Below are 18,243 nucleotides of genomic sequence, written 5' to 3'. Positions count from 1 at the left end.
TAATTCAAATGTTGCAAAAGTACATTTGTATGCATCTGGGAAAAATAGGGACAACCAACCTGCCTGCTAAACCGACCCTTTAGTCCATCTATTAATAGTATGACACATGGAAACATTGTTACTCTTTTATACAATCTGAAGAACACTGTCAGACTGCTAGGGGTATATTTACTAATTAATAATTGTATTGCATCCTTTAAAAAAACACTATTTATTACTGACTGTCATTTAAAATACATCATTAATATTCAAATCCCTATTCCTCACCAAATATGACAGCAAACCCCCTATCAATCTGCTGTGGAGTGGAAGAACTGCACATAAAAATGATAGTAAAAAAAAGTGTACTGAGAGTTAAAAACACTGTTAAAATATGTGTGAACTATCCCCACCTTTACCCTCCCAAATACATAACCAACCCTGGGCCAGTCTTAAAAAACATTAAATGAAGAAAAACCTCCTTTTTTCCAATACATTAGGCAATACTTAACAGGGGGCTAACGTAAAACTACAATTGGTGCAGCAGGTGCAGTGCACCAGGGCCCCTAAGGACTAAGGGGTCCACTGCTGCTTCTGTCACCCACTTCATTTCCCTGTCAAACTCTGCCTTTCCCTGTCACCCTCTGCCATGTTTCATATTGTGAACTTGGGTTGTGGTAGAGAGGGGGGGAGAGAGATACAGGGTGAGGTCCCCCTGCCATAATAGCAATCAGTCCCAAACTGGTCTGCCTCCCCCCCCCCCCCCCCAAAAAATAAAATAAAATAAAAATAACCTCTCTTTCAACCAATTAGGGCAGTTTGAAGTTATGGTTGGGGACCCCATGCTATCCATTCATATTCTCAACATTCATTCATTGACATTGGAAAAATATCATATGCATATTTTCAAAGTAAGTCCATTGAACGGTTACTCAACAAGTTTTGTCTCCATGGTACTACTTCAGGTGTTAATCTGGATATATATTATGGGCATCGTTTGGAAATCAAAGAGTAACTTATGCACTAATATCCAGCAATTAGAAGATCAGTGATTTTCTTGCTTCATCAACAAATCAGTAATGGTGTAGGAAGAAAATCACACCTTTAACATCTAGGACCAAACATTAGATAATTATATGTTCCCAATTGCCAGATGTGGAACTATGATGTTCCTCTGCTGGCTAGTCTTGGCTATGGCTTGTGTCAGTAAGACATTAAGAACCATAAAGTCAGAAATTGCAGGCTTGGATCTCCTTCCCTTGGTGTAATAGATTAAACGAGCTTCACTGTACACTGAATATGCTGCCCTGGATGTGACATGTTCAGTAATTGAATCTTGGCTGTCTATGCTTGCAGGTCTCTCTGGCTTTATTTATGGGAGGCTGACCCAGAATCCAAAATAACTCTGGAGTCTGTTGCTGCGGTGCAGGAGTACATTTTGGGATCATATTATATATCAAGCTAGGAGAGCAAACGGTTTTGCTCCTGTGCTTTACTAGCTTTTGATCCTTTCAAATTTCAAGTCAGACTTGTGTCCCTTACTTTAGGGCTTAGAGTGCCCATTAAATACAGCAGGTGATTTTCCACTGTGGACAAGATGAAGGAGAAGGGCAATGGTTGAACTGAGAAGTGGATTTATTTAGCAAAGCTTGCTGTCAAGAAGTTACCCGCAGCTCCCGAATTCAGAAGGACTGATACCTGCATGGGTCTATCAGCTATCTCTAAGGTAGCAGATATGACTGAGTCTGTTTTGGTCAGAGAATGGGACATGACTCATAATAGATCTTCTCCGGGACGTTTTTCTGACGTCTGGGGCAAGATAGAACTGGATGTCCTGAAGTTCTGCAGCACAAACACAGATTTCTATTTGTCACCTCTAACGCTCTTCGTAAAGGAGTTTAAAGCAGTTAATCTACATGGGTTCATCGGTCTGAGATAGCAGCACCAGAGTACTGAGACAAATAGGAGCTCTGAAACCACTTGGGTCACTTTTATTCTTCTCAGCATGACATTCTTTTAACAAAGATCTATCCAATTGCAGAAAGAATTTAATTTAAGACTTGGCGGAAGATCTTGCTTAGCTAGACAGAAAGGCGGAAACTAAAGCTTCCACAATCCAATGGACCTCTGAGGCTAAAGGTCTGAAATTGTACCACATACTGAGCAACTAACCTATTCCTTGGCAGAGATGTATAATTTCAGAAGCCGCAGCCGAAACTCTTCCGGGTTCATAAAAAATTTGCCTTAAGATTGTGATGAATTCGGAGTAGTAGGATTTATTAGGTGTTGGATGTTGGAGGTTAGGTGAAGGAACAGGGAAAAGAGTTGCAACAGCACTGGGGGGCTGAGACTGTAGTCTAGAAGATACTTCAGAATAAACTAAAGTAGTTTGCAGTGTCCTTATTTGTCATCATATCATAAAGACACTTTGCCAGCTATCATTGAGAAGCAATCTCAAGTCCTTGGTCTGTTGCCAATTCTATTTGACCAGTCCAATATATCACACTGCTAGGTTGTTGTGGAATCGATTCAGGATGAAGCGTTGGGTCTTCTAATTTAGCTTTGATGTTTTTATGCATAAGCTGGAGAATCTTTGTCTAACCGGGCAGTTGATGAATACTCAGAACAGAGGCATGGGGTCTAACACACTGGTGGTCTCTGCCAGGGAACCCCACAACCCTTTTGCAGGGCATGGCCCTTTGGCTGGGTAACCCAGAACATAATTCTGGATAAACAAGGACTGAATCAGACAAGCCAGACTGGATAAACTAGTGTGTACGAGGACTGAATGAGACTAGCCAGACTGGACATACCAGAGTACACTTATCTGGACTGGACTGCAATGTGATTAGACTGGAAAAAAACGGATTATTACTGCGACTTGACCGGACTGAAATATGCAGACTAGGACTTTGACTTGACCGGACTAGAATAACTGAACTAGGAATGCAACTTGACTAGACTGGAATAACCGGACTAGGACTGCTACTTGACCAGAATGGAATAACCGCACTAGGACTGCAACTGGACCGGACTGGAATAACTGAACTAGGACTGTGACTTGACCAGACTGGAATAATCGGACTAGGACTGCAACTCCATTGGACTGCAATATCCGGACTACAACTCAACCGGACTGGAATAACTAGACTAGGACTGCGAGCAGAGCTGGACTGTTGCGAAGGATCTTCTAAAGACAAGTTCCAGAAGCACTGATACAGCTCACAGGGAGAGCCGATAGCGACGTTGAACTGGCGACTCCCATATCCCAGAAATCCACCTATATACCCTATAGTGGATTTTGATTAGATCCTGAGAACACAATGGCCCTTATTCAGGTTGATTTGCAAGTCTTCCCCTCGTATGGCACTATTACCCTCAGGCATGCGAATGGATGATTTGCATAATCATCCATTCGTAGCCCTGCATTCAGAGACATAATCATTTGACGGTCGCGGACCATCAAATGATTTTACAAGCACTCGCGCATCTAAGACACCTCTTTGGTGTCTTAAATCTGCGAGTGCCTGTATGGGAAGCGGGCAGGCAGCTGACATCCGCTGACATCAGATGCCTGCCCCCCGCACCCACGTCATCTGGGAATTACCATGAAAACGCCCAGTCTTTTAATGGGAATGCCCATGAAACGCTGGGTGTTCCCATGGTAGAATCCCCCGGCCCGCAAGCCTGTGCGAGCACTAGCAAATAATCTATTCGCAGTGGCCGCACATGCGCATAACTGACTATGCGCATGCGCAAAACATCGCTCCCCTCCGCGAACACGAAGGGGACCGAATCAGCCTGAATAAGGGCCAATGGCAAGTGTCACATTCTTATTGATCAGGCAAGATGGCAGTGCCCATGACTCGAATTGTCAGGAACAGATACTGTCACATTCTTATTGGGTCAGGCAAGATGGCGGTGCCCATAACTCGAATTGTCGGGAACAGATTACTGCTGTACTGCGGTCTCAACTGCTAGCTGCTGACAATTCAGCACTTCTGTCAGGATGAATCCGCACTGGCGACTGGCTAAGCAGACTAGTAAATATACTCCTGAAAGGTAAGCAACAAATTTTACGAATAAAAGCACACCGGATCATGATGTGTCATGGGCTTGTTGCGGTTAGCAGGGCTGGATTAAGAATGGGCCTGATGGAGCTGTAGCTCCAGGCCCACTCTCCAAATAGGCCCCTTTTGTAGCTGAGGGACGGGGTTTTCCAGTGAGCCTGGCCCACGACGCTAACCCTCCAGGTACCGGAGATATCGCCGGGCAAAGATAGAAAGTTTTCCCCATAGGATAACATGGGACCCGCTAGTTCCGACCCCCACCTGGTTCCTCATTCGAACCAAAATCGCTGGGCCTTCAATCTGATACCAGGCTGGTCCATATGGGTTAATTGGTTCCAGAGATATTGCGGGTAAACTGATTTTTTTTCATTTCTGAAATGTAATTTCATGGCTGTTCATGTTGTTTGAGCGTAGATTTCTCTGGAACCAAACAGCCGAGTTTCACAGGACCAAAATCATTCAAAGCCCACTCAAAAGCACTTTAATATGAAATGGGTCAGTTGGTTCTGAAGATATAGCCGGTTGGTTAAGGGGGTGGGGAGGGTAGGGGGTTCTCTCCCTCTCATACCAGAAAATGCAGGGACTAGGCTGGTGTAAAAGAAGCCAGCCCGGGAATGTCCCTGCATGATCCTGGGACCATATTCCTGGGTAAGTCCCTGCATTTTCTGGTGTGAAAGGGGTATTATTTCAAATAGCCAGGTCCTGCAGTGCTCTGAATACAGCCGGGCAGCCCCCTGTTCTCTGCCCAGCTGTCAATGGCTGTCATTTCTGCCAATGAGCATATAATCCCACATGGCAATGAGCATGGAACCCCTGGCAACGAGCATGGAACCCCTGGCAATGAGCATGGACGTAAGCAGCACTTAAGTAGCATAATTTTTAATAGGCATTATGGTGTATGGCATAATACGTAATGGACATTATGGTGTGTGTGTGTTTAAAATGTACTGGGCATTATGGTGCACAATACCCCTGTTAATAAATGATATTGTGAATTTTTGCTCAATTCATTTGGTATAGTGCAGGGGTTCCCAATCTTTTTTGAATCACGGCACCCTAGAGTATCAGAATTTTTTTACGGCACCCCTAGGCCCCCCAAAAAGGTAGAAAAATATATAAAAATAATTAGATTGTGTTTATATGTGATCCTGATGTTCAGTTATGTGGTAAAGGGCAGGATTTGCTTCTGTTTGTACACATAGTTTATGATTGGCAGCCACCAGCACTGGTTTTGTCCATAAATAATTAACCATAAATAATTTGAATTGATCCAGCACCACCAACCCGTGGCACCCCTGCAAGTGTCCCGAGGCACCCCAGGGAGCCGCGGCACACAGTTTGGGAACCACTGGTATAGTGTGTATTTTGGCTCAATCCATGTGGCAATAACGTGAATTTTGACTCAATCCGTGTGCCATAGTGTGAATTTTGGCTCATTTCATGTGGCATAATGTGTAAGAGGAAAGTACAGTATAAGGGGGTTACTATTGTGTTGCATGATTTCTATAAGGAGTATATGGTGTGGAACATAGGAAACCACATAAAAGGTGCTAAGATGTTGTCTACCAAGTTTTGGCTTTCAGTATTTTTTATGACTGGAGTGCCGCTTCACCCCGCAAGTATCTTAGGACATCGGCGTTCTGTGGGTGCATCTTTGGAGGGCACGCGCCAATATATCTCCCTGCATCCTGTGAGTGCCGGAAATTGTAATATATATATATATATATATATATATATATATATATATATATATATATATATATATATATATATATATATATATATATATATATATATATATATATATATATATATATATATAGTCCGAGTGCAGCACCTCTACCTTGGCTGTATATATATATATATATATATATATATATATATATATATATATATATATCTCCCATTACACTCTTTGGCTGGAGGTAGTGTGCATATATATCGTCTGATGCTCTCAGTGCTGGCGATACATGGTCGGCACTGCAGCCCAAAATCTGCAACCGCCTCTGGAAGGAAAGTATACAGTATCTGCAGCTTCTATTTTCCCTCTTTTCTGTGCCAGGCCCTTGCATATGCCAATCTCTTTGCCATTTTCCACCCTATACTAAACCCTTTGCATTTTTTCTATGCCAGTCCCTTGCCTTTTCCAGGCATATATAATTAGTTTAAAGTATTTAAACATATAGAGACACACCCATGAGCAGACCACCCAACCAGAACACTGGTCAAGCCCCCCACATTATTAGGTGCTGGCCACAGCCCCTATTATTGTGCCTTGATAATTTTCAGCTCCAGTCCCATTTAGACCTTAATCTGGTACTGGTGGTTAGTAGTTGCATACAGACACAAAATCATTCACATAGGATGCCATATTCAGATAATTAATTTGCACCTGCCACAAAGATCGATGGTTTGACTGATGGTGCTTCTAAAGACGCACCATGTGGTATTCGAATGTCTCAATGGGCATCTCAGTCCTTGCACATGCAGACACAGGGATGTACTCCATGGAAGGACTTGTAATGTAGCTGTATTTGGATATAGTTGCAGAAGCAATACAGCTGCTGATGCACACAAGGAGGATGCAGCCTCCAATTCAGAAACAGGCCATAAAGGTTTTACTCCAACCTCTGGTGGAGAAGCTAGGAGGGTCTTTTTTAACCAAACCTGAATATGCAGTTGTCGAATACTTACGTATATGGTTTTTATTTAAAAGATGTTTTCACCATTGAGCAGTGTACAGTATCTCTAAATATACATAAACTTGTGAATCTGAGTAAATACTAAACATTTTACTGACTTTTCTGTAAATCACTCAGTGATCATGACAGCTGGTATTTTACATTATGGCACATATTAATGAACAAAAACCAAGACACAATGTTAACTGTATATGCAAAAAAATCTCCCTTGTTACTGTATATACCAGTGATGGAGAACCTTGGCATGCCAGCTGTTGTTGAACTACACATCTCAGCATGCCCTGCAACAGTTTTGAATGGCCAAATAGCAAAACTGTTGCAAGGCATGCTGGGATGTGTAGTTCAACAACAGCTGGAGTGCCAAGGTTCTCTATCACTGGTATAGAACATAAGTTACGGAACAACACCCAACATCTCTATTCATTTATTTATTCAGGTACTAATGTTTGGGTGTGGCTTATAATACTACTATGGTACTACAACTACTCTACACCTAACTTACCTGCATGTCTTCCTGCAGCTCTCTGATCTGCCGCCGCTTGTACCTGCACTTTTCCTCTGCAGCTTTCTTTTGTTCTTCTAGTTTAATTTTTTCTTCATATTCTTCACCTGAATTTAAGTACATTGGTATTGTTTTTATTTCACTTACAGTTATTCACATACATGATCAAGAGCTGCCACCTGACTTTTCTGGAAGACTTACTTGTCTCAGTGACTTTGTTAAATGATTTTTTGTATGAGTTGTTACAGCTATTAATGACTTTTAGGGTGTTCTCTAAAGCTTTGATCTCCTTTTCAGCTTTACGAATTTTGGCATCCATCTCATCACCAACACGTTGAAGTTCTTCCTTTTCTTGTGCAGCCTTAAAGAGACACATTAGTAAACTGGTAATTAATTGAATAATTTTTTATTTATTTGGTAACAGTTTCTTATATAGCGCAGCATATTCCATTGGAGACAGTGATACAACAAACTGGGTATTTACAGACAATTGAAGGTATGACGGCCCTGCTCTCAACCTTACAATCTATAGGGAAATAGGCATTGATACACAAGGATTGATATTCTTTATTGCATTAATTCTACCAGAATGCAAATATTCCTGGTGCGCTGTATGATACGATGACCCAGCAGTTTGGTCATGGGTCAGGAGGATGGAAAATGTGAAAAAGAAAGAGAGTATATATGTGTGGACTGTACAGTGGGGATGTGATTAGATAAGAACGGTATATGAAGTTTAAGTGGCTGGTTCTGGAATTTGATAAGCTTTAAGAGGTGAGTTATCAAGGAACGCTTGTAGGTTTGGAGATTGGAGGAGAGTTACTGTGCATGGGAGAGCATTCCACAGAGTGGGTGCAGCACAAAAAGTCCTGCAATAGGGAATTGGAGCAAGTAATGAGTGTGGATGAGAGAAGTACTTGCGAGAAGCGAAGAGGTCAGGTTGGAAGATATTTTGAGACAAGAGAAGATATGTATGTTGGTGTAGTTTGGTTTATGGCTCTGTGTGTAAGTAAAATAATTTTGTATTGAATATGGTAGAATACAGGTAACCAATGAAGTGACTGAGAGAGTAGCTTTGCAGGCAATGAACGTCTGGCTAGGAAGATTAGCCCCGCAGCTGCATTCATGATGGACTATTGGTGAGAGTCTGTATCGGGGAAGGCCAATAAGGAGACTAGAATCATTGCATTAGATGATGAGAGCATGGATTAGAGTTTTTGCAGTGTTTTGTGTAATGTAAGGGCAAATTTTAAATATGTTTTTTTAGGTGCACGTGGCATGATTTCGAGACAGATTGAATGTGGGGAACAAAGGAAAGTTCAGAGTCAAGAATGACACCTAGGCAGTGAGCTTGAGTGGTAGGAGTGATTGTCATATTCTCAACAGCGATAAAGATGTCTTGTTGGTAACTATTATTTATTGGTGGAAATATAATTAAATTCTCGACACCAGTTCGAGGTGGCCAGGTGACATCCAGGATGAAACAGCAGAAAGGCTTTCAGAGACATGGCCCTATACAGATGGGGACAGGTCTGGGGAGGATAGGTAGAGCTAAGTATCATTTGCTTACAAATTATACTGACATCTGAAATGCTCGGGACCACAAGCATTTTGGATAAGGGATTTTTTTTTTTTTTATATACTCACCTGGTCCCCTGGCGGTCTCCAGACATTCTTCAGAGGTATCCCCGGTCCCAAGCATGCCTCTAGAGAAGAACCTAATGGCCACCGTGGATGTCAGGGGACCTGGTGAGTATGATAAACGGTGCAGGAACAGCAAAAAAAAAAAATATATATAATATTCTGTTTGACCTAGGGTATGTTGACTATTCTCTGGTGTCAACCTAGTCACTGGATTCTAGAAGCAAAATCGAATTGAAAACGTGTCTAAATTGAACGTGTGTACACTTCATTTTAATATAAGCATGTTTTACATTAACAATGTATGACATCTCTTTATTACCTTTATTATGTAGTAAGCCTGTGATTTCTCCTCTTCTCCCTCTGGTGGCATCATCGCAATAGTAATGATTTCAAATCTTTTTCTCATTTTATCAACTTTTGCAAATCTGTCATGAAGCTCTGAACTAGAAGGAATATACAGGTTTTCCATTAGAATGTTTTCTTTTAAATTCTAAGCATAAAACTCAAATTTATAAATTTTTCATTGCATTTGAAATTTAAAGTAGCAATCTTATAATATCAAAGTTGCAGATTTGAGCTCGTCTTTACCGTGACAGCCTTCGTCCCCCCTTTTTTCCAATCTGCCATCACATGAGAACCTATAATCGTGTGTATGTGTTCCTGACTTACTGGCTCTTACAGATGTAGTTGGAGTGACTATCGCTGTTGCTTTCAAGGGAGCAAGAGGCACCAATTATAAATAGATGCCTCTTGTTGCAGTAGCGATTTTAGCTATGTCCTAGAACACTGCTACTATATAAGGCAGCTTGCTGTGCCCATGGCACATCCTTGTAAGAGGCAAAGAAATCTTCATCCAAGAATGGAGATCCTGGCCTCTTACCTCCCCTTAAACACTGGTGATACACCTCCATTTTAACAAACAGTGGTTGTCGCTGACCCTCTTCCAAACAGCATCAGACTGTCAATCATTGACACTCTGATGCATCCTGCATCCTATGTTGCAGTTCCCATGAGGGCACTCACAGAATGTGCTTGTTGCAGGATTGACCCCATCTGAATGGGGGGCCACTGTGTTAGTCAGCCATAAATGTTTATTCTACAGAGATATTTTGAAAAGGTGAATATGATTTGTAAATAAACATATAAGAAAATGATGCATCCTTAAAAGATACTTAACTTTTAGATTCAAGAAAAAAAAATGTCTGTGTAGTAGTGAGGAAATTCTGCCCATCTTGCGACGATCATATTTTTTCCACCATGCTTCCAGAATATATCTTGACACATCGGTCTATAAATATACATTAACTGTTGCATGCTTCTGGGATTTTTTTGTCAACAGATGGCATAAATACCTTATGTTTTGCCTTTCTTGGTCTACAAGTCTTATTTGAGATTTCAGCATCTCTTTGTGTATAGCAATCTCTTGTGTCCGCTCTTTCATGGCAGTCTGTAATTGTAACCTGCGTTTTTCCAAAGAAAACACATCATCTGCTTTACTGTACAGCATATCCCGCAACCGCTTTATTTCCAGTTTCAAGATATTGTCTTCAACCATTAAATCCTAAAAAAAAAAAAAAGAACAATCCAAAAACATCTGAGGTAAGAGAAGTACTGTGAACTCTTTTCGGAAACAAAAAAATAAAATATTGACCTTAATGTAAATTACCTGTTTTGATACTCTGAGTTTTTTGACCGCTTTATCAGACATGGTGTTGAACAGTTTGAGTTCTTCCATTTTGCTGACCAAATCCCCCTTTTCCTGACCAGTTTTTTCAAGATCTCTTTTGATGTTACGCACATCTCCCTGTTCCGTGACAGATATAATAAAAGTCAATAGATAATTTAATGTTAGTGCAACGTGAAAGGGTGGAGTGCAGATATTGGGCATAATTTAACAGTGAATGCTTTTTAGCAAAAATCGTTATGAGCACATGCATGAGCGGCCCCTGAAACTGCAGACGTATTCAGTCTAAGGGCAGACAGGGGACGTTTGGCCCAGTGTTTTGGAGGCGTGTTCAGACCATTCGCAGGGCTGGTTGCAGCAGCTTCATCACATCGCACAAACCAAAGCCGATGCTAATTTAGGGCCATGATAAGTAGTTGCTAGTGCCTGATTTCTATTTCTTTAGACATTCTCTTACCTGAAGCTTCTTGTGCTCAGTGTTTAAGAGATTAAGAGACGATTTGCGCTCATCGAATGTCTTCATCAGTTCAGATACTTTTTTTTCCAAAGCTTGTTTTTCATCTGTGTTGACTTCGCCTTTCAACCGTGATAGCCTGCGCTCTAATTGTTGGATCTGGAAATCCTGTACAGAACAGATAATCACACTCAAACAAGGTACCTAGAACATTTGCATATCGTTGGGTGTTGAGAAACATCTGGGGCGAGATTCTCTAATATTCGCTGCTCAGCTCCGCCCCCCTTCGCCTCTCTTCGCATACATAATTATCACATATGCAGTAACATATGCGATAATTATAGCAAAGGACAGCTCTTGCGTTAAGAGCTGTCCTTTGCGGTGAGAGTCGCCGGGTCCCAGCAGGTCCCGGTGGCTCCCCCTCCCTCCCTCACCCGGCACTGCTGCTGCTGCGCCAGGCTCTCCTCCTCCCTGCACCCGGAAGAGGATCAGTGCAGGGAGGAGGTCACAGGTCCGGGCATCACAGCTCTGCTGGGGGCGATGCAGGGCGGAGGGGTTCCGTGCGGGGCGGCGGTGGGTTTGCGTCAGAAGCCCATTGGCTTCTATGGGGCATCGCCAGATTTTCTTACAGCATCCCGAAATGCGGCAAAAACCCCGATAACGGGGTTTTTACCGCATATTTACCTTAGAGACTCTCCCCCCTGGATTGAATAGAGCATAAATATTATGCCCAAAACAATTTACAGTAAATAAACTATAATTACAGTACGTATAGTATATTGACCAAAGGGGTTAGCACAAAGTGGTGGAAATTACAGTAAAGATTCATTTGAATCTCAAACAATACTCTCAATAACCCTTTGAGTGCCAATGTTGCTGTGAGCAATTCTTAAAATATCTGCTAAAAATGCCAGCATCGCTCACAGCGACTGTTCTTTTAGTATAAATAAATGCAAATTCAGCCAAGCCAATTAATTGAAGTGTAGTTGAATATTGCACCCAAAACAAGAACATTCGCTGTGAGCGGCGGTGGCATTTTTAACGGATATTTTGAGGATCTCTCATTGCAACATTGATACTCAAAGGGTTAATAAAAAGGTTTGCTTGACAATTTGCACACCTACTTTGACAAATTCCCTTGGCACTCAAAGGGTTAAAGACTAATACTGGCATCAATCAGAATTTTCTACTTGCCAAGTGGACACACTCTGTAAGTGTAGATTATGTCAATTCTCCATGAATTTATGCATATTTCCAAATAATATTTTTAAGTATTGTATACTTCCTAGTGCAATCAAGTCAATATTAATTTATTAAAAATATAGATGTTGCTCATATACGCAAGCAAGTATTTTATACATGCTTGGCCTTTACAAAGCTGTTTGCCAGCTGCTTTTCTATATTTAAAAAATACGTCAATTTTGAAAAATGTCTTACATGTGGTTAGCTTTCATTCCTCAGAGCATTATGTCAGGAATGTATGGGTTGAAAACAAGCGTGCATTTGTACCTGATTGTAAATGATCCCCTGTTGCTTTAAAGTGTGCAGGTCAAGTTTCTGCAGATGACTGTTGAGGTTTCTCAATGAGCTTTGGTTGCCATTAATTTCCGATAGCAACTGTTTTTCTTTTGTCTGGTGCTCATGCAGCTCCTGTGATGTCTTGAAATGTTGCTCTCGTACCTGTTTTAGCTGGGATTCAAGATCCTAGGGAAATATATAATGATGAGGTTAGCTCTGCACTATAGATGACAAATTTCATATAAGTCATCTAGTTGATAGTGTTATTTTATTGATGAGTGGAGAATTGCATTTTAGTTTATTACTGCATGTACAAATGCTTAGCACACAAGCAATGTATGAATAGAATAGTCATATATACAATGGGGTTGATCCTATTAGCCGTGATTCATTAACAAGTGCGAATCATCACAGCATCGGACGCACTTTAAGGCAGATGGAAATTGCACTTAAGTGCTCTCCACCCCATAGGGTTGCGAGCAATGTTTAGCGAATTCAGGCCTGCGAAGGGTGTGTAATCAGGTAAATTGGGTGCTGTTGCCGGCATTTAGACGTCATTGGAACAGCACCCGAACGGCTTCTCGCACCCTTCGCAATTTAAACGATCTACCCCAATGTATCCTTGCCAGCAATCCAATGTCTGCGACTCAATTGCAGCATGGCACACAATGAATATTGCACTTCTCAAATCACAGATGGCTTTCACCTAGCATTCAATAAAATTATATTATATTGTAAATCTGTCATATCTTGTTTAATTGTCTTTCCAACTATACATATGATGCAGTATGCATTAATTAGGGCCAACTGCTATAAGACAAGATTAGTGCAAAATACTAAAAACGTTATTGTATACAGCACTTTATAGAAATCTTGATCAAAATGCAAAGATTTAGCTTTACAGAAAATACAGGAAACAATGGGCCCAATTCAGACGCATTTACAGGGCTGCAAATTTGCTGCCCTGACTATTATTGAAGGACCACGCAGGTGCTTGGTACGCAGTGCGCAGGGGCGGATTGGCCCACCGGGAAACCGGGCCGTTTCCCGGTGGGCCGGCACATTTTACAGTTGTAGCGGCCGCCCACCCTCCCTGGCTGGGCCGCGGCCCGCCGAACCGCCATCTCCGCGGTTACCGGCCGCGGCCGCAGCAAAATACTCTAATCAAAGATGGCCGCGGCCGGCCTCAGCTGTGACCAAACTAAAAATGGCCGCGGGAGGGCTGGTGCGCATGTGCGGCCGCACGCAGCACCTCCCGCGGTGCTTTCAGCCCGATTCACAGAGCTGACAGCTTCGGCTTCCTCCTCCTCCTAGTGAGTTTTTTTTTACTGCTGTGCTGCTGGCTGACAGCAGGGGGAGCTAGCTGCGGAGACAGCGTGCAGCTCAGCTCCTCTCAGGCTGTACTCCATGAGGCCGGGGGATGCAGGAAGTCTCTTTAGAACCTGAAGCAGGGAACGTGAGTGTTAAATGCCTTTGTTATTATGCTGGCATTTGCTCTCCTGATATTGAGAGGGGAGTGTGTGTGTCTGTATGCTATATGTGTCAGTGTGTACATGATGTGTGCATGTGTGTGTCTGTGTACATGCTGTATATGTGTGCTATGTTATGCTTTGTGTGTGTCAGTGTGTATATGCTGTGTCTATGCATGCCATGTGTATATGCTGTATGTATGTATGTATGTATGTATGTATATGATATATGTAAGTAATGTGTGTATATGCTATGTGTGTTGATGATTGTATGTACTGTATGTACTGTATGCTATGTATGCTTGGATGTATATGTTGCATCATGTTTTTTATGCCAATGTGTGTGTGTGTTTGAAGTGTGTATATATGCACTGTCTGTGTCTGTAGTGTGTAGTATGTGTGATGTTTTTGTGAGTATGCCATGTATGTATGTATGTATGTACAGCATGTATGTACAGTATGTCTGTGTACAAAAGTGTGTGTGTGTAATGATGTACAGTACAGGGAAGTTATTGCGGTAGGAAGAGGCGTGGGGCTTATTGCAGCACTGCTGCTGCTGGGTCTCCGGAAGACAGCCAAGGTCGGACCCGGGTACAGCGGCGGACCCGGAGCTTCCTGACCGTGCCAGGAATCTGCCTCTCGTGCACGCCGTCTCCTGTGGGTGCAGGAGGAAGCACCACTTCCTACATGTGTGTATAGTATGTATGTATTTATGTATGAATGAGGACGACAGTGTGTGTAGGATGTATAAATGAGGGTGGGTGTGTAGTATGTATGTATGTATGACGGCGTCAGTGTGTGTAGTTTGTATAAATGACGGCGGCAGTGTGTGTGTGTAGTATGAATGAGGGCGACAGTGTGTGTAGTATGTATGAATGAGGGCGGCAGTGTGTGTAGTATGTATGAATGAGAGCGGCAGTGGGTGTAGTATGTATGAATGAGAGCGGCAGTGTGTGTAGTATTTATGAATGAGGGCGACAGTGTGTGTAGGATGTATGAATGAGGGTGGCAGTGTGTAGTATGTATGTATGTATGTATGTATGTATGTATGACGGCGACAGTGTGTGTAGTTTGTATAAATGATGGTGGCAGTGTGTGTGTGTAGTATGAATGAGGGCGACAGTGTGTGTAGTATGTATGAATGAGGGCCGCAGTGTGTGGAATATGTATAAATGATGGCGGCAGTGTGTGGAGTATGAATGAGAGCGTCAGTGTGTGTAGTATGTATGAATGAGGGCGACAGTGTGTGTAGAATGTATGAATGAGAGCGTCAGTGTGTGTAGTAGGTATGAATGAGAGCGGCAGTGAGTGTAGTATGTATGAATGAGGGCGACAGTGTGTGTAGAATGTATGAATGAGAGCGTCAGTGTGTGTAGTAGGTATGAATGAGAGTGGCAGTGTGTGTAGTATGTATGAATGAGGGTGGCAGTGTGTAGTATGTATTTATGTATGACGGCGTCAGTGTGTGTAGTTTGTATAAATGATGGCGGCAGTGTGTGTGTGTGTAGTATGTATGAATGAGGGTGATAGTGTGTGTAGAATGTATGAATGAGGGCGGCAGTGTGTAGTATGTATGTATGTATGACGGCGTCAGTGTGTAGTTTGTATAAATGACGGCGGCAGTGTGTGTGTGTAGTATGTATGAATGAGGGTGATAGTGTTTGTAGAATGTATGAATGAGGGAGGCAGTGTGTGTAGTATGTATAAATGAGAGCGTCAGTGTGTGTAGTATGTATGAATGAGGGCGGCAGTGTGTGCAGTATGTATGAATGACGGCGGCAGTGTGTGTGTGTGTGTAGTATGTATGAATGAGGGCGGCATTGTGTGGAGTATGTATAATTGATGGTGGCAGTGTGTGTAGAATGGATGAATGAGGGCGGTAGTGTGTGTAGTATGTATGAATGAGAGCGGCAGTGGGTGTAGTATGTATGAATGTAGAAGATGCTGGTACCTGGTAGAATATGCTGCTATCTGGGTCCTGGGGGAGAGGGAATGTAAAATGAAGGTAGATTCTACCTCCATTTTACATTTTAATTTGATTTAATTTGATTGCTCTGCATTGGATTAAACATTCCAAAGTGCACTAGTGGAGGGGGGCCTTTACACTTGAAAAGAGACCCTCTCCCACCTCATAACATTTTGCATCATTCAGTGAGGAGCATACAGCGAGGAGCCCTAGAAGACAGAAGGAGAAGAAAAGAGAAGAAAGACAGAAGGAGAAGAAAAGAGAAGAAAGACAGAAGGAGAAGAAAAGAGAAAGACAGAAGGAGAAGAAAGAAGACCAAGAACATGGTAAGTAAAAGAAAGATCATTATCTTGGCAGTCAGTGGTTGTTTTAGGGTAGGGCAGTGCACCAACACCAACACCAACACATGCCCCCTGTCATTAAACACTAGTGAAAAACATAATAATGTGTATGGTGGAGGCAGAAGCAGCCTGATCTGTGTCCAACACAGGGACGTAACTATCTGTGTGCCAGTTGTGCCTTGCCCACAGTGCATTTGCACTGTATAATGGACTCATTATACATAGGCCACACACCGTGATGCCCATTATACATTTGCCACACACAATGATGCTCAATATACATATGTGGCTCTCTCTGTGTCCTCGCTGTCACTCTCTGTCTGCTGTCACTCTCTCTGTCCTTGCCGGGGACATAGCCAGCAGCTCAGAGCCACTAGCCATGCCCCACAGCGTCAAAAATGGGCCTGCGGCGCGCAACATCCGGCCTCCCCCCCCGGGGCTGCCTCAAGATATTTCCCGGGCTGGTTTTAATTCCCAATCCGCCCCTGGCAGTGCGCGGGGTCACCTATGAACAAAGCCAGCTTGTCGTCACTGGCTGTTATCAAGTGAACTGACAGGCAGCTGGCGTTGGTGGGTGGAACCTCTGAGTTTTCTGGGAGTGCCCCAGAAAATGCAGATGGTGCTCGGACGTTAAAGAAGGAGGGATGGTGTCGTCGCCTGCGGCCTTGATCTCCCCACTGTCAGTGTAGTGCAGAGTTAGTCTAGACTTACTCAGCAGCTGCGCTCTGGGGGAAATCCATGAGATGGACAGCTGCGAATGCAGGGGAGAATCTGGCGGGGCGGCAATTACCTTATTGCTGGGTCCCAAAGATTTGCAGCCCAGTGATCAGGTCTGAATCAGACCCCATGAACATAATAGAGATGAGGCAGCCATTTTGGGTCATACATTCCAAGGATTATCTACCCTGCCCACAAAGGTACCAGATGGGGCAGCAATAAAGAGTACATTACATATTTGCCTACTTTTGACAAGTAGTTTCAGGAAGATTACAGCTTGCATTAGAATGTGCCGCACCATTGAGGGGGCGAATTACATTCCACCCAAGGGGCATGTATACTGTATCTCCACCTATGGGTGTATCTATTGTCACTCAGGGGAATGTAATAGAGTGGCAGATTAAAAAATAAAGAACCACGCAATGGTAAAAAGGGTTGTGGTCAATCAGAGGGGCGTGGCCAACAGGAGGTGTGTGACCACACCCGTTTAAAAAAATGTAGCAGGGAGTGCAGGGGTGTGGTCGGGCGGCCGACCGGCGGGTGGGTGGAACACCCACTCAAGGAGAGAGAGCTGCCTCTCTCCCCCTATTCAGGACACGGCAATGAGCAGCGTGTGCTGGCCTGGAAAGAGTGGCTGTGCTGCAACGGAAGCCTGTCCTCTCTACTCTCACTGCCCGGCTCTCTACAGCAGGGGAGGGGGGAGCAGGTTCCGGACCTCTCCATCAGACCTGGGCCCGGGTAAAAAGTATTGACCACTCCACCTCTCAGCACCACTGTAGATACACATTAACATCACAGCTACATTACAGAGCAGGGTAAAACACTGAGATCCTGCCAATATTACACAGCAGGGCCACACACACATCACATCTACATTAGAAACCAAATGAAAAATTTAAATTCACAATCAAAGGAACAATATATAATAAGGTAAATAAAATCTTCATCCGTACACATATTCAAAGCTTATGTAACATGACAACAACAATAAAAACCTACTTTGACTGTTTTCTCCTGATCTTTCAACATTTCCTCCATACGTTGAGCCCTTTCTTCTACACTTAGAGCTGAGTCCGTCACAAGCTTAAGTTTTCCACTCAGACCTTCATTATACTCTTTTGCCAGATTCAAACTGGTAAGGGGAAGTTTAATACAAATAAAGATGTTTAACAGAAGTGAAACAGTGGACTCATTAAT

At 42.9% G+C, this 18,243-nt stretch overlaps 1 protein-coding gene across 1 annotated transcript in view; it reads right to left on the bottom strand.

The window, feature by feature from the left end:
- The window catches only part of CCDC39 (coiled-coil domain 39 molecular ruler complex subunit), a 42,200-nt gene that overhangs the window by 9,306 nt on the left and 14,651 nt on the right, over positions 1–18,243 (bottom strand). Inside the window, exons 9-16 of the mRNA XM_083177692.1 lie at positions 18,046–18,178; positions 12,545–12,739; positions 11,039–11,203; positions 10,564–10,701; positions 10,250–10,458; positions 9,217–9,340; positions 7,455–7,614; positions 7,254–7,360 (exon numbers count right to left, since the gene is read on the bottom strand). Of these exons, the coding sequence (XP_083033818.1) occupies positions 7,254–7,360; positions 7,455–7,614; positions 9,217–9,340; positions 10,250–10,458; positions 10,564–10,701; positions 11,039–11,203; positions 12,545–12,739; positions 18,046–18,178 (1,231 nt within the window). The remainder of the gene's footprint in view (positions 1–7,253; positions 7,361–7,454; positions 7,615–9,216; positions 9,341–10,249; positions 10,459–10,563; positions 10,702–11,038; positions 11,204–12,544; positions 12,740–18,045; positions 18,179–18,243) is intronic.

This window comes from Crinia signifera, chromosome 3 (genome assembly GCF_055691185.1).
Source record: "Crinia signifera chromosome 3, ASM5569118v1, whole genome shotgun sequence".
NCBI classification, from domain to species: domain Eukaryota; kingdom Metazoa; phylum Chordata; class Amphibia; order Anura; family Myobatrachidae; genus Crinia; species Crinia signifera.
The sequence above is the reverse complement of the archived record's forward strand: the minus strand, read 5'-3'. Positions and strand labels throughout refer to the sequence as shown.